Source organism: Neolamprologus brichardi, chromosome 9, assembly GCF_056152115.1.
Source record: "Neolamprologus brichardi isolate AB-2024 chromosome 9, ASM5615211v1, whole genome shotgun sequence".
NCBI classification, from domain to species: Eukaryota; Metazoa; Chordata; class Actinopteri; order Cichliformes; family Cichlidae; genus Neolamprologus; species Neolamprologus brichardi.
This window is the reverse complement of record NC_142112.1, coordinates 9,842,624-9,856,189: the sequence shown is the minus strand read 5'-3', so window position 1 is coordinate 9,856,189 and position 13,566 is coordinate 9,842,624. Positions and strand designations below refer to the sequence as shown.

General features: G+C 43.5%; 1 protein-coding gene across 2 annotated transcripts in view; it reads left to right on the top strand.

Annotated features, from left to right (window-relative positions):
* The first annotated feature begins 598 nt into the window (after window positions 1–598).
* zdhhc5a (zDHHC palmitoyltransferase 5a) overlaps window positions 599–13,566 on the top strand; it is a 34,881-nt gene continuing 21,913 nt past the window's right edge. For both annotated transcript variants that reach the window (XR_015719601.1, XM_087845884.1), the window contains exons 1-2: window positions 599–1,082; window positions 4,552–6,348. Coding sequence is in view for 1 of the 2 variants with exons in the window: in XM_087845884.1 (XP_087702010.1) it covers window positions 6,185–6,348 (164 nt within the window). In the remaining variant the exon portion in view is untranslated. The remainder of the gene's footprint in view (window positions 1,083–4,551; window positions 6,349–13,566) is intronic.

Sequence of the window (13,566 nt, the reverse complement as noted above, 5' to 3'; positions counted from 1 at the left end):
ACTAATCAGGTTTTTAGACTGAAGTGACCCCCACCCCCTCTGAGAAGTGGGTCATCACAAAATCCATTGGTTTTTGTTTTCAATTCTATGATTGCTCCTTTACCAACTGTCCAGTCTTTCAAGAAGCACACACACACACACACACACACACTGTGCCATAAAACATCTATGTTTTTTCTGTAGCAGGATTTTAGATTTAATATTAGTGATTTTGTGTATGTGGCTGCTGATGGGGACTTGTTTGTGCTTATCACAGCGCCTGCTGTCCATTTAATCTCTCCTTTGTGTTGTTTGCGTATGCGTGTGCGTGTGTCGGTCCTATAACGAGAATAAGAGTGCACATACACATATAACAAACATACGTTACTGTGTCAGTGTGTCACATGAAAGGATTAAACCCTCAGCTTATGTAGCAGCCAGCCTCAGTGACAATAACGTTCAGCTGCAAGTATTTTAACACGTGTGGGTGCTGCTCTGTGCTGCTCAATCAATTTTATCACGATAAAGAGCAATCATGACGCTCGGCGTTCAGGGGGCGGGGACTGGGGAGGGCTTGCGGGTGCAGAAGGAATACAATACGCTTGTAGGGTGATTGACAGTCCGGTTGTCCAATCACTGTTATTTTTATTGCGACAAGTCTGCTGTTGGACGCTGGCATCAGAGTTTAATAGTACTGACAAATATGTCGCTCTTTGAGAGTCTGTTACTCAGTAATACTATGGATTTGTGAGAAGAACACATAATTATTGTGGGATTACGTTTATTTGGCGGCCTCTCGGCGTTGTACAGGCCTGGATAAGTTACAAACCGAGCAGCCTCTTCTACGAACAGTTGGTCAAGCTAGCCGCCTGTAGTAAAATGACGGAAGACGCATCGGTGGGCTGCTAGCTGATTATTTATCTTTGAATTAGCCAGGAACTGGTACAGCTAGCTAACAAGACAAGACCCCACCACCGCTGAAAGGCTGGAGTATGGATTTTTGACGGATACAACGACTTTTCTGTCATTCTAACCGCAGGAAGAAAAAACATGACCAACAGTGAAACATCGGATTTACTGTGTTTGGAACCTGAACCTCGCAGGTGAGATGAATTGTTAGCTATCTGCTAGCCAGGGTTAAGCAGTACAGACCTAGGTAGCTCACGGTTAGCTAATGTTAACGCTTACTCCGGCAGCAGCGTTACACTGAGCTTTAGCCGTCGGTGGAGTGCCTGTATGAATGGTATTTTTGGATGTCCACATAGCTCATAGTAGCAAGGCAGAGCCTGTGGCTGTGGCCGTACTCTCGCGTCCCGTGGCTCGGCTTCGTTTTCTCCATCCCACTCATTTCATGAAGATAGGCGTGTAAGCTAGCTATCACCGGAATTGAAATCGTAGCGAAATTTTCTCCAATCCCTTTGACGTTAGCACCATTCTCGGTGGCTAATGCTCCGCGTCCCCACCCCGGCTTCAGTGTGGGCTGTGTGTCGCTCGGAGACTCAGAACATTCCGTCAGCTTCTGCTTCCTGAGTGTTGGCAGTGAAGCCCTGACACCACTGCACAGTGTCTCTGAAAGGATGGTAATGATAACGACCACCATGTTCACAGAGCTGTTTAGCGTGACGCCCTGTCCGTCTGTAAAGACCAGCCTGGCAGGGCCGAGTCTGGTCCGCTGCCCGCTTCCTTCATGTAAATCAGGCAGCCGCCTCAGCCCAACATCCCCGGGCTGCACTTGACACGTTATTGGGTTTTTTCCTTTTTCAACGCGATTAAAATGACAATTCACAGTCAGTGGAGATTATAATCTTTGAGTAAAAGCCATCCTTTTTCCACTTTGCATATATCAAGGCTCTATCTGCTGCTGGGACTGCAGCAGGATATACACACCCAGTATCTGTGTGAGCATAGGTGCTGACGGCGCTGTAGGCGGCTTCAGATGGAAGGTGGTGCCATTGTGCTTGTAGATTTTCTTGAAGGGTGGAGATTCTGCCTGATGGGAGCATGAATCCACTGTGAAGTACTGACTAGCTTGCATAAGACCCATTGCTGAAAAGAGGAAACACTTGTTAGAATTGTACAGGGTCTGTCTGTGGGTTATATGAAGCATTTCCATCTGTGTTTGCACTTAAATCTGCACCATTTTGCTCAGAAAAATGTAAAGAAATGAGTGGTGGCTCAAGAATTTTGCAAAATACTCTTGGTGCTTTTGGATCTAACAGTTTTGAATGCGCCCTCAGGGTGACTACATACTGCAGTCCTGACATACGTACTGTCATTTTATTTATTTTTATAACTTTGTTCAATCAAAATTATGTTGTTTTTCCCCTGCCAATTAATCTCTAATAGAAATGGACTGATCCAGGCTTTAAGTGATCTGTTAAATTTTCATAGCTAACGTTTGTTTACAGCAGAGTTATTGTAGTTTCATCATTTCTAGTTAGTTTTTAGACTTTTTGTTTTGAATTCAGTTTGGTTTTAGTTTCCAGAGTGGATTGTCTTATTTCCTCTTAGTTTTTATTGTTTCAAGTGGTTTAGTTTTAGTCTTTTTAATCATTACTGTATGGAGGCCATGTGTCAGAGGAAAGTTTTTAAGAAAATGAGTATAGATGGTACAGTAAAAACATGATTTTTGAAAGCAGATGACTCACGGTGTAATTGTAGACATCAAGAGTCTCAAACATGTCTTTCAACTCGTTGGGTAAGTTTATTTGTTTTATTAACAAACTAACAGATACAAATACTAAGGATATTTCCTCTAGACATTTATTCTTTTTTTTGTAAGTTCAGAAAACCATTTCAGTTTCTTTTTTAAATCAAAAGTCTGGTTTTTATATAACTAAAATGTTTTTCACCTCAAGTAACCGGTTCCTCGTACCTTGATCTGAGAATTATAAAACATTGTCAGTCTGACGGACATTGAAATATAACTCATTCAGGCCTAGGTGGACCCTGGCAGCCTGGCCGGCTTTACTCAGTTTCCAGAAATCCGGATTTACTCTGGTAACCACTGGGCATCTCGTATGGGAGCTGTAGTCTGCTACAAAGCCTACAACTCATCAACCCACATGCTTCAACCTGACGTCCACCCTAAAGGTCAGCTTAAAGCTAAGAGCCCACACAAAAGACTGAGTGTGCCAGTGAGGGCGCAGTCCCACTGAGGCAGTAAGCTAGCAACTGTATGTGGAGATGCCCAACGAGCTGCTGCACTGACGTCCTCCACAGAAACACTCAAGAAGGGTCCGTGAGGTCGACATTCCTCCGGTGTTACATGCACGCAGGAACTTGTCGTCCTGGCACTCGTATGCCATCACAGTGGCCTCCACCAGCACCTAATGTGCCAGTCAGTGATGTGGCATAAGCTTCTTCATGAGATGAGTCCAGGATACAGAGCTGGTTCCCTTTTCCTAAACCTCTTAGTCCCACTTTCCTGGTCTGTGCACCAGGAAGTGTGTTGTGCCCAATGAGGGGAGGTCCTTGCTGCTCCACATGATCAGACTGTAAGCTAACCTGTGCAGTGTCACACAGCGAGTGCGTCCCACTGTTGAGTCTGTCCTAACCAAGGCATGATTATATTTCAGGACTGGCAGGAAATGCCTGTAAACCAAAGAAACTGCCGTGAGCTCCAGGTGGCAGCAGCTTTTACGAGTGTGATGGAGGAGCTGGTTGAAGAGAGGATCAAATTCAGCCTCAGCATTTTAAACCATGTCCCTATACTAGCTTTCCCAGGTTGTTGCTGGGCTCTGCTGCAGTGTCAGAAAGGCAGGGATTGGCCTGTGACGCTGCCAGTCAACATGGGTTCCAGTCAACGTTCTGCCAGCACACATGCAGGCAGTGCCGAGGGGGCAACGGTCTGTCCCCAAGACCCTTATTTTTAGGTTTTGACTGTTCTCATCAAATTACCAGTAACACTTTTTACTTAGTTAACATGTTCATTCACCAAAGTCGCATACATAAACTAAGCTGTAAAGGCAAGCTACAGAGGTTTGGCCTGTGAGGTAGAATTACTCAGTCTGACAGCTTATCACAGGACAAAGCATCGTCAGGTCCTGGAAGCACCAACTGCAGTCCATGGGCAAACTTTGAAGCTGACCATAAAATGATTTTCTGTTTTTGCCATTATACTTTCCATTTGAAGTTTCAGTGTACACTTAAACACTGAGATGTCACTCTGTCAGATTAGTTCCCTCATTGTCTTTTTCATAGATTTTTACACTTGCAGCATAAGATGGACATTCTTGCTGCCTTCTCCCATCCAAATGCAGGATTACTTCCCAAGTCCCTGAACTGGTTCTTGGTCCCCTGGGAAAATCCCTGCTGTGAAACCTAAAACATTTCTTCTCATTATTTGATTTGTAAGCAGCGCTGCAAATCAGAACAGTCTGAGGAGGTGGTGTTTCCAGCACCACTGACTGCAGCACCTCGAGTTACTGTTTTCTTAATAAAAGTGAATGCAGTCAGTCAGTAATTCCACAGCAGCAGCGTTTGATCCTATTGATCGGTGACAGCTGATCAGTGAATGCAGCTCCCAAAGGCTGTGGAAAATAATAGCTTCTCTTCCTGTTCTTACTATAGGAGCTTCCTGACCAACCGTGGGACTGGATTCAGCTGTTTGTGACTCCGGACAGATTCTCCTGTTCCAGTGTTTCATCCGTTTACCCACCAGACGAGGAAGCGTGTTTGCATCCTGAGGAATACTCAGTACACAGCTGGCCTTTGGAGTCTCTATTTCCTACATATTAAAGGCACTACTTTTCCCTTCTTGTTGAGGTTGTTTTTAGGGCACGGCTCTGGAGAGACTGTAACCTCCACGGGATTGTTGTGGGGAGGGTGTTATCAATGCCTCAGTGCTCTGCTAGGGAAGGAAGTGGAGGGACGCCCCTGGAGGAGAGGGCACAAAAACACAAAACTGCCTGAAGCTGGGTTGCCCGACATTTCTGTTGCATAACTGACACCCATGAAACCATCGGAGGAGCAGAGTAGGTCTGTGTTGCCATGGCTGGCTGATGTGATACCACTACCTGTTTACACATAGCCCGGGCCTCCCTGTTTGGCTCTTTCTCAACACTTTCAATACTAATGAAAGGGATACTAATGGATGGTCTACTGGATTTTCCCCCAGTTGTTTTGGAAAGTGTTACCCACTCACAAACTGCCTCCTGCCTTGCGATCACATCTACAGTGCAGCTTGCAGGTGTGGTGGTTTGAATCAGCCACCAGCGGGGTCTAGGGATGCCCCGACACAAGAAAACCAGGCTGCTCCATTGGCCCGCTTACAGACTGCTGTTTCTAATACAAGTCCTGGACTGAAGGCCAGTCGGGTTGATGCATTTTTTAAATTTAAAGCCTGTCCTCAGATCGTCCCCCTGACCTGAGAACATTTTGCTAGTGTGGACAAGCTTGTTGCTGATGTGAAGGACTCGGCTTTTAAAAACACAAAGCAGTGACATTTTCATCCAGTGCTTTATTTTTCTTTCATTCACTTTTTTTCTTTCTTTTTAAGCCTCATCACATTTCTCACTGCTTGCTACACAAACAGCTCCACCTCTGCGCTCACCCTTCTCCTGTTTGAGGACCAATCAGGCTGCGAGGTTCTGTTACAATTTTAGTTTTTTCACAGCACCAAAGTACTAAATAGTTTTTGTTTTTCACAATTAGCCCTTCTCCATTTAAAACTGTACTCTTATCATTTTGCCAATTTTTTTTTTTTTTGTTTTGTTGACGTTTGCGGACCAATTGTTCTGGGACCTTTGGGAAAGACCGCCTTCTGTCGTGTTCATACTTGACTGACACGTTGGAATAAACAGAATAAAACTTTAGTGTATTTGCTCGTGGCACACGGGGGATCAGGCACCTTCCTCTTTACGTTCAGTGGCTTATTTGTGCAGCCTGTTTTCCCACCTGTTTTTTTTTTTTTTTAAGGCAGACGGGGAAACGAGGCTTTTACAGCACAGATCTGTAAGCTTATTTTAATCTGTCACAGTTGATCAGGATTGACCTAAGAACCTGAGATAACAAGCATCCACCCCTCCTCCCATCAGCGTGCAGTAAAGCATTTTTCTCTTTTCCATCTCAGAAGTGAAACCAACTATTCTCGACAGTCCCTGCACACCAAACCCACTCTGTACACGTAAGGGAACGTTTAAGGCTGATGATAAATGACTTTGGATAGCAGTTAGTGGACACACATCACTACTAACAGGAAGTGATGCCAGGCAGTAGTAGTAAGAGCGGAGGGCGGGGTCCATCCTCGTCCCCCCTCCCTCATGCTGTAGTCCCGTCCAGCAGACCCCTGCGACCTTCACGCTACGTTCCTGTGTCAGCAGCAGCGTTCTTCCTCGTCGGCTCCACCACGCTCTTCTTCTGTTTCACGTGAGTGCAAACACTGCGCACACACACAGTTCATGGGCTGTGATCATTTCCATTGTTTTATTGCTCCGTTTGGTTATTTTACAGTCAGCGTTGTATGTTTGGGTAGCTCAGACCTTCCCAAAGTGTGGGGCCCGCCCCCTAGGGGGGGCGCAGAGCCATTGCAGGGGGGCGGGGCGCGGCTTGAAAAAACAAAAGAAAAACAATGCTCAGACACTGCTAGCACGGGGCGCCCACAGAAATGCAAAGCAGGAGATGAAGCATCGCTGAATATGTTTCCAAACCAACTTCATTCTGAGCCAAAGACTAAAAAATATGGTGAAGCAAATCTTCCCTTTGGTTTCACCTGCACAAGTGCAGAGGTAGGTCTCCCTGCAGGATTGGTCTCCCTTCACCGGGAGCAGCGCTGGGCTGTTTAAACCACAGACAAACAGGATCCCACATTCTTGATGTTTAGTTCAAACACTTGTTGTAATGACTAACTACTCCTGACATGTTGGAGATGCTAGCTCTTTATACAGTAAAGTTACAGGATACAAATAACATCAGGCTGATCCTGACACGATTTGTTCCCTCGTTCAAATCACAGACAAACAGGATCCCACAGCTGTTTATGTTCTTGAACACATTTTGCACAGAGAGAAAAATGTATTGATAGTAATGTTGAATATTATTACACAGGAAAAAAAACAACTACACGTAAAATAATGACACCGTGACGCCTCTGCCTTTGTAAATGGAGGGACAGTAACTGCGTGTAAAACCTGCAGATAGAGACAAAATACTGTTGATCTGACTATCTGACATTCCTCTCATGTAAACAATAACGTGGCCACAGCGTGACGTGAAAAAAGGCACATACCTTTGACGTTGCCTGATGAACTCTGTATTCCTCATCCACACACAAACGCCGTTTACATGGACGAAACAGCTGCTTGTTCAAAATCACCCGTGTAGGTGTGGACGCAGCGTAAAAGAGTTGGTAGTTTATTTTCTTACTACCTGTAATTTATTGCAGTTTACTTGTATTTGCTTAATTGTTTACTAAATGTTTGAGGTGTGAAATAAACTGCAATGGAGCAAAATATGGGCGTGTGTGGTTGGAGAACATGTTGGTGCGCGGGGGGGGGGGGGGCAATATTTTTCTTGTAAAACAAAGGGGGGCCCAGCAAAAAAAGTTTGGGAACCACTGGGGTAGCTAATGTCACTGATGCCTCTCACTTACCTGGATAAGCACAGACATGGATATCTGTCCCTGTGAGAACATTCACTGACACTCAGAGTGGAACTGTCACAGCTAACCCTTACCCCAGTGTTTCCCATAGAAATATGTTACAGGTCTGTGTATGCAAAATGAGGTGCACCTAAATAAATTAATAAATAATAAATATATCCTTTGTTACTTAAGTAAAAGAACAATGATCCACTGCCTGCGGACACTCTGTAAAGAATGAGGACTGAACATTGTCTGAAGTTGCCCTTTCACATTAATACATGTTATAATTAGTGCTGTCGATAGATACAAAAAACTTAACTAATTGATCTCAGTTTTCTGTAATTAATCGCAATTAATCACAATTACTTGATCAATAGCCTGGTTGCAATTACATGTTTTCAGCTTTATATTTAAGCTTTTAACAGACATTTATACAATATAATGAAGTAAATGCAGAATGTTAAATGCTTCAATTCAAAGAGAATAGTTTTCTTCAGTCTTTCAACACTCTCCTGTGAAAGTTTTCAAAAACAACCTATATACTAATAGGTAAGTATACACTTAAAAAAAAATAAAATAAAAGTTTATTTATATATATATATATATATATATATATATATATATATTAGGGGTGCAACGATACTCGTATCGATATTGAACCGTTCGATACAGTGCTTTCGGTTCGGTACGCATATGTATGAACAATACAAAATTTTTAATTTATTTTATCAACTTTCCTTCTGACGATGCTGTCTGTGTTGAGCGCTCAGTGGATCTGCGCTCGACAGTGCAGCCTAGGCGGAGTAGTCGAACACAGATTCACTGAGCGCAGGGCAAGCCAGCGAGACAGACGTTAAGTTCTCCTTGCAACATGGCAAATTGAACCTCCCCCACCCTCATTCAGATCTGGCCTTTGGAACTATTTTGGTTTTCATGTGACGTATGACCCTGAAGGTAAGCGCGTCATGGACAAAAGTAAAACAGTATGTTGGATGTGCCAGCAATGCTCAATTACATTGGTGGGAACTAGTGCGTTAGCGCAGTTAGCTCGTTAACGTGTTGACGCCGTCCAGCCCCACGCACGGGGCGATCCGCGGTAGCTCGTTAACGGAGATTTGCCGTGTTGTGGCGTTAACGTCATTTCAGATTAACGCTGACAGCACTAGTGGGAACACAACGAATATGACTGCACATTTACTCCGACATCATCCTCGTGCAGAGACAAGTGGAAGCAGACAAAAACAATTCAATTCAATTCAGTTTTATTTATATAGCGCCAAATCACAACAAAAGTCACCTTAAGGCGCTTCATAGATACAGAGAAAAACCCAACAATCATATGACCCCCTATGAGCAAGCACTTTGGCGACAGTGGGAAGGAAAAACTCCCTTTTAACAGGAAGAAACCTCCGGCAGAACCAGGCTCAGGGAGGGGCGGGGCCATCTGCTGCGACCGGTTGGGGTGAGAGAAGGAAGACTGGATAAAGACATGCTGTGGAAGAGAGACAGAGATTAATAACAGATATGATTCAACACAGAGAGGTCTGTTAATACATAGTGAGTGAGAAAGGTGACTGGAAAGGAAAAACTCAATGCATCATGGGAATCCCCCGGCAGCCTACATCTGTTGCAGCATAACTAAGGGAGGATTCAGGGTCACCTGGTCCAGCCCTAACTATATGCTTTAGCAAAAAGGAAAGTTTTAAGCCTAATCTTAAAAGTAGAGATAGTGTCTGTCTCCTGAATCCAAACTGGAAGCTGGTTCCACAGAAAAAACTTTACCCAAGTCATTTAGACAGCCGTTAGCACATGATTCTCCTCATGGGGACCTGATATGTTTAATATGCTGCTGAGAATATAGCCCAGAAGAAGCATATACAGTGGGGCAAAAAAGTATTTGGTCAGCCACCGATTGTGCAAGTTCCCCCACTTAAAATGATGACAGAGGTCAGTAATTTGCACCAGAGGTACACTTCAACTGTGAGAGACAGAATGTGAAAAAAAAATCCATGAATTCACATGGTAGGATTTGTAAAGAATTTATTCGTAAATCAGGGTGGAAAATAAGTATTTGGTCACCTCAAACAAGGAAAATCCCTGGCTCTCACAGACCTGTAACGTCTTCTGTAAGAAGCTTTTCTGTCCCCCACTCGTTACCTGTATGAATGGCACCTGTTTGACCTCATCATCTGTATAAAAGACACCTGTCCACAGCCTCAACCAGTCAGACTCCAAACTCCGCCATGGCCAAGACCAAAGAGCTTTCGAAGGACACCAGGAAAAGAATTGTAGACCTGCACCAGACTGGGAAGAGTGAATCTACAATAGGCAAGCAGCTTGGTGTGAAAAAATCAACTGTGGGAGCAATCATCAGAAAATGGAAGACATACAAGACCACTGATAATCTTCCTCGATCTGGGGCTCCACGCAAGATCTCATCCCGTGGGGTCAAAATGATCATGAGAACGGTGAGCAAAGATCCCAGAACCACACGGGGGGACCTGGTGAATGACCTGCAGAGAGCTGGGACCAAAGTAACAAAGGTCACCATCAGTAACACACTACAACGGCAGGGAATCAAATCCCGCAGTGCCAGACGTGTTCCGCTGCTGAAGCCAGTGCATGTCCAGGCCCGTCTGAAGTTTGCCAGAGAGCACATGGATGATACAGCAGAGGATTGGGAGAATGTCATGTGGTCAGATGAAACCAAAGTAGAACTTTTTGGTATAAACTCAACTCGTCGTGTTTGGAGGAAGAAGAATACTGAGTTGCATCCCAAGAACACCATACCTACTGTGAAGCATGGGGGTGGAAACATCATGCTATGGGGCTGTTTTTCTGCCAAGGGGACAGGACGACTGATCCGTGTTAAGGACAGAATGAATGGGGCCAAGTATCGTGAGATTTTGAGCCAAAACCTCCTTCCATCAGTGAGAACTTTGAAGATGAAACGAGGCTGGGTCTTCCAACATGACAATGATCCAAAACACACCGCCCGGGCAACAAAGGAGTGGCTCCGTAAGAAGCATTTGAAAGTCCTGGAGTGGCCTAGCCAGTCTCCAGACCTCAACCCCATAGAAAATCTGTGGCGGGAGTTGAAAGTCCGTGTTGCTCGGCGACAGCCCCAAAACATCACTGCTCTTGAGAAGATCTGCATGGAGGAATGGGCCAAAATACCAGCTACTGTGTGTGCAAACCTGGTAAAGACCTATAGTAAACGTTTGACCTCTGTTATTGCCAACAAAGGTTATGTTACAAAGTATTGAGTTGTATTTTTGTTATTGACCAAATACTTATTTTCCACCCTGATTTACGAATAAATTCTTTACAAATCCTACCATGTGAATTCATGGATTTTTTTTTCACATTCTGTCTCTCACAGTTGAAGTGTACCTCTGGTGCAAATTACTGACCTCTGTCATCATTTTAAGTGGGGGAACTTGCACAATCGGTGGCTGACTAAATACTTTTTTGCCCCACTGTAGTACAAACTCCAAAACACAGCAGAAGTGCTCCAGGATGCTAGGGGGCAGTGTTGAGCTTTTGTTACCTAGTGGCTACACAAGCCAGGAAGTACCAACGACTGGATTTGGTGTGTGGTAATAACAGGTAAATAAACTTTTTTTTTTTTCATTATTTGAATATATATGAGTGCTTGTGTATAATTACACAAACAATACACACAAAAGGAATTACTAATGTAAAAAAAGTGTTTTTATTTATATATGTTTATATATAAATATATGCGGTCGCCCCTAGAGACAAAGCACGTACAAACTCCAAAACACATTTCTAGCGTTAACTGAACTTCAAAACAGAGCTACCTAGATCATTTAAATTACACAATAGAAAGCATGAAAGCATTTGTGTATTGTTTGTGTATTTATACACAAGCACTCATATATATTCAAATAATTAAAATCTTCATTTTCCTGTTACTACCACACACCAAATCCAGTCGTTGGTACTTGCTGGCTTGTGTAGCCACTAGGTAACAAAAGCTCAACACTGCCCCCTAGCATCCTGGAGCACTTCTGTTGTGTTTTGTACGTGCTTTGTCTGTAGGGGCCACCGTAAATATACTTTTATTTATTCACTCCACATAAAATGTAATAAATAAATCATATAATACAAAAACTATTTACATTTCAACTTTTAACTATTTAAATTTTCAGCTTTTTCCTTTTAAACAAATTTAAAGTGAAACAACACAAAACACTGCAAACCACAACACAATTAAATATAAATTAAAATATGAAAACAAAAAGAAGATGCATATTCTCTGTCATATGGACCTGCATGAATAAACTTTCTGAATCCTTTATCATCTGCAACTGAAAATAGTTGTGGATGATTACTATACCTTTCTAATGTGACGTTGTTGTCCCTGGCTCTCTCTCTCTGTGCTACTGTGAGTGTAACTACCGCCCCCCCCCCCCCCCCCCCCTTCCCAGCGTAAAGCACAAGGCTCACATGTGGAGTGAAGCTGGAAAAAAACTGCGAGAGTGAGAGAAAGAAAAAAGAAAAGAAAAAAAACACGGCTCCGGCTCAAGTCGTTCTCGTCACAGATCCGGCTCTAAGAGCCATTTCGTTCGCGACCGACACATCACTACTACGGTAGCCGTAATGCTCCGACAATCCATCAAGCGGTGCAGCTCCGTAGCTTACCAAAGTCGAACTAAAACATTTATGGACAGATTGCTGAGCGCCGTGTACCACATAAAAACGGTTCGCGGTCAGTAAGCACAACCAGAATTCATACATAAGGTGCGCTGTCGATTTTTGAGAAAATGAAAGGATTTTAGGCCGTGTATGTCGTTGGTGCGATCAGCTCGCTAACACGTTGACGCTGTCCAGCCCCACGCACGGGGCGATCCGCGGTAACTCGTTAACGGAGATTTGCCGCGTTCATCTTGTCATTGCCTGCAGGTGAAGTGATGGGGCAGGAGAGGCGAGGCCGAGTTGCATAGAGACAAAAGTGGACGAAAGAGAGGCAAACTTGCGGCTCCACAAGTATAATTATAACGTAACATAGACTATATCGATATAAAGGATATTGTCACATCTTATATCTCGTATGAAAATATATCAATTTTTTTTTTTAAAAAAAAAACTCGATATATCGCCCAGTCCTAAACCAAAGCTGTGTAAAGTGCCTGTTCTCAATGATATTAACACGATCCACTTGGCGTCAGTCAATGTCCGAGGTAGACTTACTGAGTCCCCGATGCTCCGTGAGTGGTTTGTTGCAAAGTGCTAGCAGCATCCCCGGCTAACGTATGCTTCGTGTCAATGTGATATTTTAAGCTGGAAGTGATTCGGTGAAAACTCCTTGCACAATGTGCATAATACTTTATGTCAGTCGACTGTTCCGTCTTGTTATTTGTTTTAATGCTCAAATGTCCCATCGAGAGGGCTGATGTTTGTTTATCATTGATTGGTTCAGCTGCCCGTCACTAGCAGATCTACTGCCCAGTCGGGCTTGTGGTAACTGTACTTGGACAAACTGCATTAATGCGCTGACAGAAACATTTCAGGGATTTTGAGGCATTCTGCACTCCAGATGCGTTAAATGTGTTAAAAATTTTAATCGCATTGACTGTGATGGCAGATTAATTTGTGTAAACGCGTTAATTAGTTATATTATGATGAAAATATCAGATGCAATCATTACATTTGGTTTTGGCTGCGCATGCAGGACGTAGAGATTAATTTATGACCAAACATGAGGTTTAAGAATCTTTTCTAAACTCTTCAGCACCCTGTGGCACGCATGTCACTCTCTCTGACAGTGGAGACATTAAACGTTGACAGAAACTGGTTGCTGGTAATGACTGTAGAGCTACAATAAAGATTTTCTTTAGTCATAATGAATTGGCAGCCACTCGATGTGTTGCTAATAGACAAACGAGTGCACACAAACTGAGCATGAATATTTCATGCAGCAACCTGCGAGCCAAAAGTCATTGTTTAACTTAAACTAATGAACATTTTAAAGTGGTTTT